At 44.0% G+C, this 12,383-nt stretch overlaps 1 protein-coding gene across 1 annotated transcript in view; it reads left to right on the top strand.

Annotated features, from left to right (window-relative positions):
* Positions 1-12,383, top strand: part of PIK3CA (phosphatidylinositol-4,5-bisphosphate 3-kinase catalytic subunit alpha) — a 256,280-nt gene that overhangs the window by 230,112 nt on the left and 13,785 nt on the right. Inside the window, exon 19 of the mRNA XM_085635399.1 lies at positions 7,717-7,868. Coding sequence (XP_085491525.1) covers positions 7,717-7,868 — 152 coding nt within the window. The remainder of the gene's footprint in view (positions 1-7,716; positions 7,869-12,383) is intronic.

The following is a 12,383-nucleotide window of genomic DNA, read 5'->3' as shown; positions in this document are numbered from 1 at the left end:
CCAACGCATTATTTTTGAACGCATATGCTTGACAACGTATGCCTTTACCATGGTGGTATATGTATATATATATATGTGTGTGTGTGTGTGTGTGTGTGTGTGTGTGTGTGTGTGTGTGTGTGTGTGTGTGTGTGTGTGTGTGTGTCTATATATATTTATATACACACACACACACACACACACACACACACACAATGTAGTTGTAGGCATGCCTTTCCAACTCATTATTTTTGAACGCATATGCTTGACAACGTATGCCTTTACCATGCGTTGTATATGTGTATATATATATATCTGTGTGTGTGTGTGTGTGTGTGTGTGTGTGTGTGTATGTATATATATATACACACACACACACAATGTAGTTGTAGGGGTAGACCACCACACCCCTGAACTTACCTTAAATGCTTGGTAAAGGTGTATGTTGTAAAAGCATATGTGTTCTAAAACCATGCGTGTTAAAGGTACAACGTGGTAAAAACCACGTAAAGGCGGTCTCCCCGCTTAACGAGGGTCGCAGTACTTAAAAAATGCTTAAGGTAGTGCTACGTCTTTCTGATGATGAGCCTTTTTTTGGCGATTTGGGGTAGTGTGCGCTTAGGCCCCTGTAACCTTTTGACCACATAAGGTATCCACGCCAAATTTGCGTCCTTTTATTCCAACATCATGGGGACTGTAAAGGTACCCAGTGTTTGTGGATTCCCCTGGAGGGGTTCTAGAAATTAGCCAAAATACAGCTACATTTTGTTTTTTTGGGGGGGAAAGTGGGGAAAAAAGGGCTGCAAATGAAAGCGGCTGGGTTTCTCCCTGCAAATGGTATCAAAAAAGGATTTATGGGGCTGAAATCACCATTTTCCCAGCTTTTAGCGAATGGCAGACTTTTGTCAGAAAACCAACATTTTTTACACAGTTTTGGCATTTTTCTGGGACATAGCCTATTTCTGCTATTTTTTGTGCTTTCAACCTCCTTCCATTTAATGGTAGAAATGGGTATGAAAGCAATAATGGATCCTGGAAAGCTATACATTTTAGAAAAGTAGACAAAATTCTGAATTCAGCAATGGGTCATTTGTGTAGATCCTTCAAGGTTTCTTTATAGAAACTAACAGTTAAATATAGGAAAAATTGAAATGTAGTTGCAAAAAACAACCTTTTGTGTCAACGTTTTCACCTCTAACTTCTTCTAATTATGACAGCTCTTTGAAAGCAATATTCATCCGTTTGACCTTTCTGGTTGTGGGGATATATAGGACTTGTAGGTTCACCAAGAACCCGACAAACCCAGAGTCAGAAACTGAGCATCAATTTCCAATGGCTTTTTATTATGTACCGGGTATATAGCAATTATTGTGGGAAAATGTATACATGGAAAATCGGTATGAAAGACACCTATGTATCTCTGAAATGGGAACAAATTATAGAGTTTAGAAACAGTAATATTTGCACATTTTCGCGTTCCCCAAAGTCTTCCAAGAAAAATGGTACCTCACTTGTGTGGGTCGGCCTATTGCCCGCGACAGGAAACGGCGCAAAACGCAATGTGGACACACCTCAATTTTGCTGTGAAAAATGACCCTGTTTTGGAAAAGTGTCTAGCTGTAGTTTTTGAACCATAGCTCTGCCAGCACCTAGGGAAACCAACCATACCCACACATTTCTGAAAACTAGACACCCAGGGGATTCCAGGGAGGTATGGCTTGCATGGATCCCCCAACGTTTCCTTACCCAGAATCCCCTGCAAATTTTAGCTGAAAAATGCACCTTTTTCACACATTTTTGTGTGGGAAAATTGTGGCATCACCGGGCTGTCACAAATTTCCTACCACCCAGCGTTCCCCGGGTCTCCTGATAAAAACGGTGCCTCACTTGTGTGGGAGGCCCAAGTACCAGCGACAGCCAAGGGCCAAAAACGTAGTTAGGCGACATCAAAATTGCCTAGCTCAAAACTACCTGCTTTTGCAAGGGGGGGGGTCACCTGGGTTTTTGGCCCCGTGCTCTGCGGCCATCTAGGGAAACCTACCAAACTCTCACATTTCTGAAAACTAGACACCCGGGGGATTCCAGGGAAGTATGGCTTGCGTGGATCCCTCAACGTTCCTTACCCAGAATCCCCTGCAAACCTCAATTATAGCTGAAAAAATCACTTTTTCACACATTTTTGTGTGGGAAAGTTGTGGCATCACCGGGGTGACACAAATTTCCTACCACCCAGCGTTCCCCTGGGTCTCCCAATAAAAATGGTGCCTCACTTGTGTGGGAGGCCCAAGTCCCGGCGACAGGCAAGGGCCCAAAACGTATTGAGGCAACATCAAAATTGCCTATCACTAATGCCCCCATCTGCCCCACTGGGGGGGCAGAAAGCCTACTAGACACCAGGGGTTTTTTTTTTGTGCAAATTTTAATTACGATGGGGGTTGCATAAAACGGGCATGCCAATGCCCCCACCCTAATAAAATGTGCCTAAAAAAATCCCCGGCGTCTAGTGGGCTTTTTGTCGTCGTCCCCACCCCTCCCCCCCCGGGATGGCAGATTGGGGGCTACTGCCCCATCTGCTCCCCAGAGGGGGGAGGAAGGCTGCAATGTTTGCGGGGAAGGGGGTGGGTGCATGGGCATGCCTGTTTTGGGCAGCCCCCACCCTAATTCAAATTTGCCCACAAAAAATCCCTGGTGACTAGTGGGCTTTTTGCACCCCCTGGGGGTGCAGATTGGGGCTAATGCCCACATCTGCCCCCCAGAGGGGGCAGAAAGCCTACTAGACACCAGGGATTTTTTTGAGCAAATTTTACTTAGGGTGGTGGTTGCCAAAAACGGGCATGCCAATGCCCCCACCGTAATAAAAATGTGCCCGGGGGGGGGAAGATGCCCCCATCTGCCCCCCAGGGAGGGCTGAATGTCCACTAGACGCCAGGGAGTTTTTTGGGCAATTTTTAATTGGGGTGGGGGCTGCCCGAAACGGGCACGCCAATGACCCCACCCCCCACTGCCACTGCCCCTATCTACCCCCGGCTACTGCGGCCATCTGTGTGGGGTTAAGTACGCCCTGTGTAGCTACATCAATTGAATGCATTTAAATTTAGGATTACGAGAGACCTTAGGGTACCCCAATAGCGTGTCCCATTCCTTGACACTGAATACACGCCCTACGTCCCCTTCCCACTTATCGCGTAGCGACTGTAATGAGATCGCCCTCTCAGTTCGAATCCCGTGAGTCAGCCATTTTGTCAGCCATGCCCCATTTCACATTAGGTATTGCATGGTAAGTAATGTATTTGTGGATGGTTCAGGGTCTTCGGGCGACCATGTAATGCGTATATAACGGGATATATGTGCGTGTAAGAGGAACAACGTATCGGGGGCACCATGTACGCATGCAAACGTTTCATGTGTCATTAATACACCCTCCGAAAAGAACTCTCCTATCGTGGTGATGCCTGTCTCAGTCCAAGCCTGTAGAGTACGGTTAGAGGTTAGTCCCGAACGTGTAGCGATACCCAGCAGTGGAATCGTGGGGGCATACGGTGTCGTCCCTCCAGTGTACTTCACTCCGCCAATAAGTAATAGCTAATTTCAATAAGTGGGGTGTCAACATCGATAGGGGGGCCTGTGGTAGTAAGATGCTGTGGATGATCCCCTTGTCCCTGTCCCGTAATGACATATCCAACTCTTGCAAATTGCGTACTGCAAGCCAGTATGCCAGCCATTGTAACTGGCTGGCATAGAAGTACGCACGAATATGAACTTAACCCAGAGTCGTCCTACCATACTCTCAAGTGGGGGTTTCCACAAATAGACCTGTTTGCAACCCTAAAAACGCAAAATGCCCATACATCGCATCCAGGTTCCCACACCCACTATCTGAGGGCAATGCTCTATAGATGAACTGGTCAAGGATATTTTCATATGCTTTTCCACCTCTCCCAATACTTCCATTTGTTGTCAAAAAGCTCAGGCAAACCTCCCTCACCCAGTACTAATAGCTCCAACCTGGGCTCATCAGCCTTGGTTCACCATACTACTAGAGCTCTCACAAGTTCCCCACGAGAAACTTCCTCTCAAGCCGGACCTTCTCACACAGAACCATGGCGAAATCTGACCTTCCAATCCCAATTAAATGAACCTTGAGTTATGGATCCTGAGGTCATAGAATGTGGGTATCTATACCTACCACAACAATGCATGGATAGTCTTAAAGAAGCTAGTAAGCCTACAACTAGGAAGTGCTATGCTGCCGAATGGGAACGATTTGTCCTGCCCTGCCAGAATCAAAAAGTAAGCCCTTTAGATGCGTAGCTACAAACATTTGTCATCACCTGCATCTCCAAACCTCCGGTCTAGCCTACACTTAAATATGCTTACACCTTGCAGCCATTGCAGCCTATCTGCAAAATAGACAACATGTACCTTTATTCAAGATACCAGCCATTAAAGTGTTCTTGGAAGGACTTAAAAGAGTAATTCCCCCTTCACTTCCACCGGGACCATCTTGGAATCTCGACATTGTTCAAGCAAGGCTCATGGGGGCATCCATTTGAGCCACTAAATTCCTGCCAACTCCATTACTTATCTTGGAAAGTAGCATTTTTAATAGCTATCACTTCACTCAGACGTGTCCAAGCACTAACAATAGAAGAACCATTCTTCCAACTCCACCAAGCCAAAGTAGTGCTCTGAACAAACCCAAAGTTTCTTCCCAAAGTAGTCTCAGCTTTCCATATTAACCAATCAATAGAATTATCTGTCTTCTTTCCACCACCTAATTCTGTTGTGGAAAGAGCTCTTCATACTCTAGACATTAGAAGAGCTTCAATGTATTATATTGACAGAACCAAAACTTTCAGGAAAACTAAGCAATTATTACTTGCTTGCTAACCTCCACACACTGGAAAGCCAATTTCAAAAGATGGTATTTGTAGATGGATAGTCAAATGCATTCAGACTTGTTTATGCTAAAGCTAAAAGACATTTACCTGTTCCGCCCTAGCACCCCCTCAACCTGTAAAATAGGGGCTTCAATGGCATTCATAGGGAACATACCCATTGCTGACATTTGCAAAGCAGCAATATGGCCAACACCACACACCATCACTACTCACTCTGAAATAGTCCCTTTTGGCATATAATTTCTGTTGCCCTATCATTTCTTCCTCCTGAGCAACGTGATATTATATATTCATATGGCCCGGTTCAATTGCCGTACCTTATGGTCGATTGGCTGCATCGCTAGACCTTGTGAGCTTCTATTCCACAAGGAGTCCCCTTATATACATGAGCTTCCATGTACCGGAAGATGTTCCGCATTCTTTACTCACTAAAGGCGAGCGTCATATGCTCACGCTATATAAGGCTATGTCCTATTCTTTTATCCTGCCTTTTCCGCGATTAACTCCCTTTCAACATACGGCATCGCCTTTTTTCGTGACAACGATATAATTGGCTCTAGACATATCACTCAATAATGGGGAGTGTAAAGGTTCCCACGCTCAATAAAGCTCCGTCCTACGGAGAAAAAAACACACTTTCTCCCGCGAACAGCTTCCCGACTTTAACCAGCAATGACCTTTTTCCTAACCATGATATCATTGGCTCCCCCACCGCCATGTTACCCAATCACGCAGCAGTAACGGCTGAGCATGTCAAATCACCGTGGCGCTCTCTCTTTGTCCCATCGCCTCACGCGACGCACGCAATCCCTGCTACCACATATACGAGCCCCCTCCACAGACCCTGACATTTCGGACCCGGGTGCGAGAGGCTCCTCTGGTACCAAACGGGTGCTGAGCAACGAGGGCGTGAGTAACACTCTATCCCACTTCCTCCTTCTTCCATTTTAACGGTAAGCGCTCTAAGAGATACCACGCTCTTGGTTTTTACTCCTCCTTCCCTTTATTTTCTTTAATTCCAGGGTGTGCCATATGCTCCCACCCCCCTCCCGGGATCCTTGAGGCTTCATATGGATATGCCTCCGAGTAAGACTGGGTTTTCTTCCTTCCCTGTAGTCTAAGTCGTTACCTATGACTTACACAGGGGTACGTTTCTCCGTGCCCCCTGCCCCAATGCTATATAAGTTTTCACACACAATACAGCATTCACATGTGTCTCGATATACTTTATTAGACACACTATTCAGGACAAGTCTCATCCCACTTGCCTGACACCTGTGACCTGTTAATTTTAGGTGCACTGATTTCACAATTATTGCACCTGTGGTATTCGCTAATGGCACTTCTCCAATTGAGCACCTTGTTTGCTGCTTGGCTGACTTTGGCAGCGATGGATTACGAGTTTGACCATCAACACTTACAATTCTTTCATGTTTTGTCTTTTGTTGTGTGTTTGTTAACTATCAGAATAAACTCGTTCCTCTCCTCCATTATAACTATTGGCGGATTATTCACTGTATATATTTTTCACATTGTTAGTCCACGGGAGGGTGAGCCTTAGCGCGCCCACACCACCGTGACTCTGCACCCCCACTCTGGTCCTGACGAAAGCCTGTTAATCATACATTAAGGCAGAAACATGTTGACCGCCACAGAGTGAATCCGGCCTTCTATTTTTTGACCCTCGCTCTTTCTTTTTAATATTTCCAATTAGCAAAACAAATAAAACTGCTTTTTTGACTCAATTGGAAGTTTTTAAATTCACTGTCGCCTCACAAGAACCCCGCTCCGCAGTAACCTGGCGGTGTAGCACACTGGGATGGCATTCGGCCATACCCAGTGGAGCCCGATGATGAAGCATGTCACCAACCAGGTTGGCGAGTGAGGGCTTTATATAAAACCTATACTACTTATGTAGGTCTACTTTCCTTTGGAACATTATACAGGATTGTAGTGAGTCAGCAGACCCGTGCTCCGTTAACCTAAAGAGGCCCTGTTTAACACACACGGACTTTGTTGTTTTTGAGACAACACCACACACCTTCACAAAACATTACTGTGTTTATGTATTAGTAAGCCAACAATCCAATGTTGGACAAGCAGTGCTATGTACTCTTTTTCAAACAACTGCAACCCCCACAAGCTAGCCACCGCTTTGGGGGAAGGACTGCTTTACAGTCTATGCTAAGCACGTGTATCTACAGCCACAGATACCTTGATCGGATTATGTTACTTACCTTGTAAGCATCTGTTCCTGTCATGTAGCGCTGTAGATTCACATGCGCACACCCTCCTCCGCAGACGCCAGTTTACTTTTCTAATTTACCTTCATTCACATTACTTGCATGGACATCACATTACTGATACTTAATCTAGCAAGTTTAGCAAAACAACCAAAAATGGATTCTGCCCATGCGCAGTATCCCCAAAGGGAGGAGTCACACAGCCTTGTGACTCGAAAAACCTCTTTGGACAAAAACAACACTCAATCACCCCAGCCCAACACTAGATGACGGACTTATGCTAAGTATTTGAATCTACAGCACTACATTCCAAGAACAGATGCTTACAGGGTAAGTAACATAATCCTTTTCAGCTAAATCAGTTGTGTGGACCTGTTTTCTACTTGCATTGTGCTAGCCCATCAACTTGTAACTGCACTGATGTTTAAGCCGAGTTATAGTGGACTGACATTACATAATTTTGCTACTTTAATGTATATGTGTTTTTTAAAAATATCGTTCCACATTTAGAATAAAATGTTGATATAGTTTGTTTAATCAAGGTAGAGACTCAGATAACCTAAATGATATATCCATATATTTTCTTCTTAAAGCTGTTCCACATTGATTTTGGGCACTTTCTGGATCACAAAAAGAAAAAATTTGGTTATAAACGAGAACGAGTACCCTTCGTCTTAACTCAAGATTTTCTAATTGTAATAAGTAAAGGGACCCAGGAATGCACCAAAACCCGGGACTTTGAAAGGTAAGACAAAAAAACTAAAAGCTAGTGTATGTTTTTGTGTGTGTGTGTGTGTGTGTGTGTGTGTGTGTGTGTGTGTGTGTGTGTGTGTGTGTGTGTGTGTGTGTGTGTGTGTGTGTGTGTGTGTGTGTGTGTGTGTGTGTGTGTGTGTGTGTGTGTGTGTGTGTGTGTGTGTGTGTGTGTGTGTGTGTGTGTGTGTGTGTGTGTGTGTGTGTGTGTGTGTGTGTGTGTGTGTGTTCGTATATATATATTCTCACAATATTTTGTACTTTTAATTGTGTGCTTAAAAGGGGGCATCGGACATATCAGACATATAAACTAATGTGCATGTCTGATGCCCCAGTGTCTAAAAAAATTAGACTTGAGACCAGTTAGACTCATGCATATCTCCATAGTGTGCCCTAAATTATTGAAGCCTGTGATGTAAAGCAGTTCCTCCACCTCTTTTTAAAAAAATCCAGTGGAGATTTACAAATAGGCAAGATAAAGTCTTTTGCCCAATAAGACAGAACGTATAGTGCTACACTAATACCATGCAGTTATATGAAAAATGTACAAAGGAGTACGAGAATACAGCCACCGGTGAAAAGCAGAGTATCAAGTGCTGACATGCACACCCTATAAGTAGGGGAAAGAAAAACATGAAAACTTCATCATATAGACTCAGTTACCTATGTTTATTTATTTATTTATTTATTTTTTGACATTTGTAGAGCGCTAACGAATACCCGTGGGCGTCTCGGCGCCCACGGGTATTCGTAAGTAAGTATTGGTCACTAAAGTAATGTAAAGTAAAACCGGGGGTAATTCTTCTGATCTAAAGCTCTTGTTACAAATCCGATCAAACCTCTCAGGATCGAGATTACATATATCAAAGAAATGAAATGAAGAAACCTACCCGTAATGAAGTAACTATTTTTAGCCATGCTTACGTATGGCAATGCATATCATTATACTTAGAATTGACAGCTAACGGAGCTGTTTTTTTTAACAATCTACTGCTTTACATCACAGGCTTCATTTATTTAGGGCACACCATGGAGGTATGCATGAATCTAAGTGGGCTCAATTCTGGTTTTTTAGAAACCGGTATATCAGACAAAAAAATTGGTTCATATGTTTGATGCCCCATTTTTTAACCAGTATGGACACATTTCTTGGTTTTAATCCACAATAAAGTGTATCTTCGAAACATTGTTTTATGTACCACATTAATGAGCTTTGAAAAAGTCCTTCAAGTACGAAACACGTGTTGGCTGAGATCATCTACAAGAAAGGGTCACCACAACAACTTTGCCTGTGTAACAAGGAAATGTACAGCAATGCATATATAATTTATCAAGTTGTTATATGTATAATTAAGTGGCAAATTATAGAATATTATCTAATGCATAACAATCTTTGTGACACTGCTTTCAAGCAAGACGTAAAAATATCACATGCCTAAAATGTCTGAAGTCCTTTAATAAGATCGCATCTCTATATCATTCAAGCAGAACAAATGCTATATTGTTATTTACATATGAGGAGTGCTCCACTATTTTGCTTTCGCTGTACCCTTTATTATTGCCTTCTTCAGGCCTACTGTATTGATTGTAAGGTTTCCAGCAAGGCAGCCATCAGGTATACAGTCGCAAAATTAGAAATGTAAACAGCATTACAGTTGGCAAAGCAACATACTAGGTTTCCTAAGAGGAGCTAACCAGGATTATCGCAGTGCAAATCTTCTACCCTCACAGTTTGTCAGAGATGGTAACTAACACTAATATCCTTGCCTACTACTGGAAGAAAACAAGTTACTTACCTGTAACTTTGGTTCTCCAGTATTGGAAGCTTTCATAGATTCCCATGCTTGTATCATTCCCCGTCGTCTGAATGGGTGTCCCCGGTATACATAAAATAGCAATAGAAACCATTACCAAAACAGAAACTAGGCCTAGGCCCATTCTCGTTTTGCAGCATATCCACCTCTTTTTGTAAAAGAGACCAAATAAAGTGAACAACCAATCAGATTAGCCTCACCCCTTAGAACCCTCCTGAGAGCTCAGAGTCTCAGATTTTCTACCGCACGTTGTGCAAGGGTTTCTCCACTGATCTCTGCTCAGTTTTTTTCCTGTTAACCTTATTTCTGACCTGTTTTTCTTCAAAACCTGCTTGGACTTCGTGCCAAGTTGTCTGATAAGGCAAAGAAAGCTCTCTTTAAAGCCTGTGCAACCTGTGCTAAGAAGAGGTTGTGTGTGGAGGACAAACACAAAGATTGTATTTATTGTCTGTACCCAGACCATAAGGCAGCAGACTGTAAAATATGCTGCACTTTTTCTACGAAGACTCTGCGAGACCGTGAAGGGTGTTTGCTAACCTGGCTGCAGAAACTCAAGTCTAGAAAGGAGCCTGTCTCCAATGACAGTGATGAGGCATCTTCTGCTACATCTTCCAGAAGGTCTGTAAAAAGGGGTAGAGTGTCTCCTTTGCCTTCTGAAGAACATCCTGGTAAGGCCTTAAAAAAGACCTCTCATAGGTCTGAAAGGCGTACTCCTGGTGAATCTCCTCACTGAGGTGTAAAGGAGAGGGAAGGACTGTCAAAAGGAGTGATGTCCGAGAGGAAATCCAGCTCTGTTGCTCCATCTTCTCCTCCAGCTTTCAAAAAGCCCTCCTCACTCTCTTCTGAGGTAAAATCTGTGAAGAAAGTCCCATCGTTGACGATGACTCCGTTGACGAAATCATCAAGAGTACAGTCTTCTCCTTCTACTCTGGCTCCTTCGAAGGGCTCGTCGACGGAGATTTCATAGTCTCCGGCGCTGACGCTACAGGGTTCCTCGCCGATGACTTCAACGCCGGTGGTTGCTGTGTCGTCATCAATGGTTATAACGACAACGGCTGTCTCGATGACTGCTGCGTCAACGACGTCCATTGCTTTGACGACAATTCTCATGTCTCCGACGGCCCCGTCGACGACCTCGTCAACGATGGGAAAAAATTCTATTTCTGTCAGATAGTGCCAGATTACACCGGAGATGACTTCCTCCAGGAGGGTGACTCCTCTACCTCCTGCACTCCTCCTTGAAGAAGAGGGTTCTGAGGCGGATGATGGTCCGTTTGGCGATGCGGATAGCCCTTCTCAATTACATGTCAAGTGTCAGGACACAGATTCTGATGAGGAATACGTGGAGGAACAGCACTATGATCCTTCCTGAGATGGGGAATGATACAATCATGGGAATCTATGAAAGTTCCAATACTGGAATAAACTGAGATTCCAAATAACACAGTGCCCCTCTGCAGATGTTAATGGAGTAATAACAATACACTCTTAAATGCCCGTTGAATTTAACATATCCTTTTACAATAAACCAGTCAGGCCCACTGATTTATTGTAACTTTTCATAATAAACTGGTGAAGCTTATAACCTTGGTCATTGGCTCATAACCAACAAAGACCTTCTGTATTGTGCATAAGCCCTCACACATTATAAACAGAGAAGAAAAAACACCATGATTATCTAGGAGAAGCTGCATGGTAGCATCACACTGGCATTTGTGTGACCTTTAAGAGAAAGCTCTGCCTATCATAATGGGGTGTTTGTCACCGAAGCTCAAACATGAAAGGTCTGTTTGATAAACAGCCTGGCTCAGTCAGCTAGATGAACTAATGATTACAGCTGGCTGGAGGGTAAGCTCTTTTTCTGTGGAAGCACACAGTTTTTGACAAATCAAAAGATGTACTCCGATGAACCAGTATCTCTTGTATGCGTGAAAATTATTTTTTAGCACATAAGATTTGGAAGCAGCTACTCTGTCAAGGCTGACCTAAAAAGGGTGTGTAAGGTCTGGCAACAGCTGTGCTGTCAAGCCAGACTTAAAAAGGGTGCCTCAGTAGCTCGTTTAGGCAGCACCCTAAGTAAAACACAGAGAAGGTGAAGGAAGAAAAACGTGCAAATAGTCTAAACCACTGGCAGTCACTATGTAAGTAGCATTTCAACCCCATTGAAATACAGAAAAACGTTGTGACTAAACAATATTATTTTGTTGTATGTAAAGGCCAACGCTATGGCCCAGCTGCTTACTCTTTTTTTTATAATTCATATTGGTTGATTTTCTTTTCTTTCTTGTGAATAATGTATAAAATTGGTGCTAACTGTTATAAAGAAATAGGAGTAATGGGTAATAATTTCTTAAATGTATTAGTTGTCCTCAATTTTAAAGAGCAGAATGACTTCACTTACAGTGATGTTAGCCAGTGGCTGTACATGGGCTGACCCCTGGCCCCATGCTGTACGTGGGCTGACCCCTGGCCCCATGCTGTACGTGGGCTAACCCCTGGCCCCATGCTGTACGCGGGCTAACCCCTGGCCCCATGCTGTACGCGGGCTGACCCCTGGCCCCATGCTGTACGCGGGCTGACCCCTGGCCCCATGCTGTACGCGGGCTGACCCCTGGCCCCATGCTGTACGCGGGCTGACCCCTGGCCCCATGCTGTACGCGGGCTGACCCCTGGCCCCATGCTGTACGCGGGCTGAC

Source organism: Triturus cristatus, chromosome 11 (assembly GCF_964204655.1).
Source record: "Triturus cristatus chromosome 11, aTriCri1.1, whole genome shotgun sequence".
NCBI classification, from domain to species: domain Eukaryota; kingdom Metazoa; phylum Chordata; class Amphibia; order Caudata; family Salamandridae; genus Triturus; species Triturus cristatus.
This window is presented reverse-complemented; position numbering and strand designations above follow the sequence as displayed.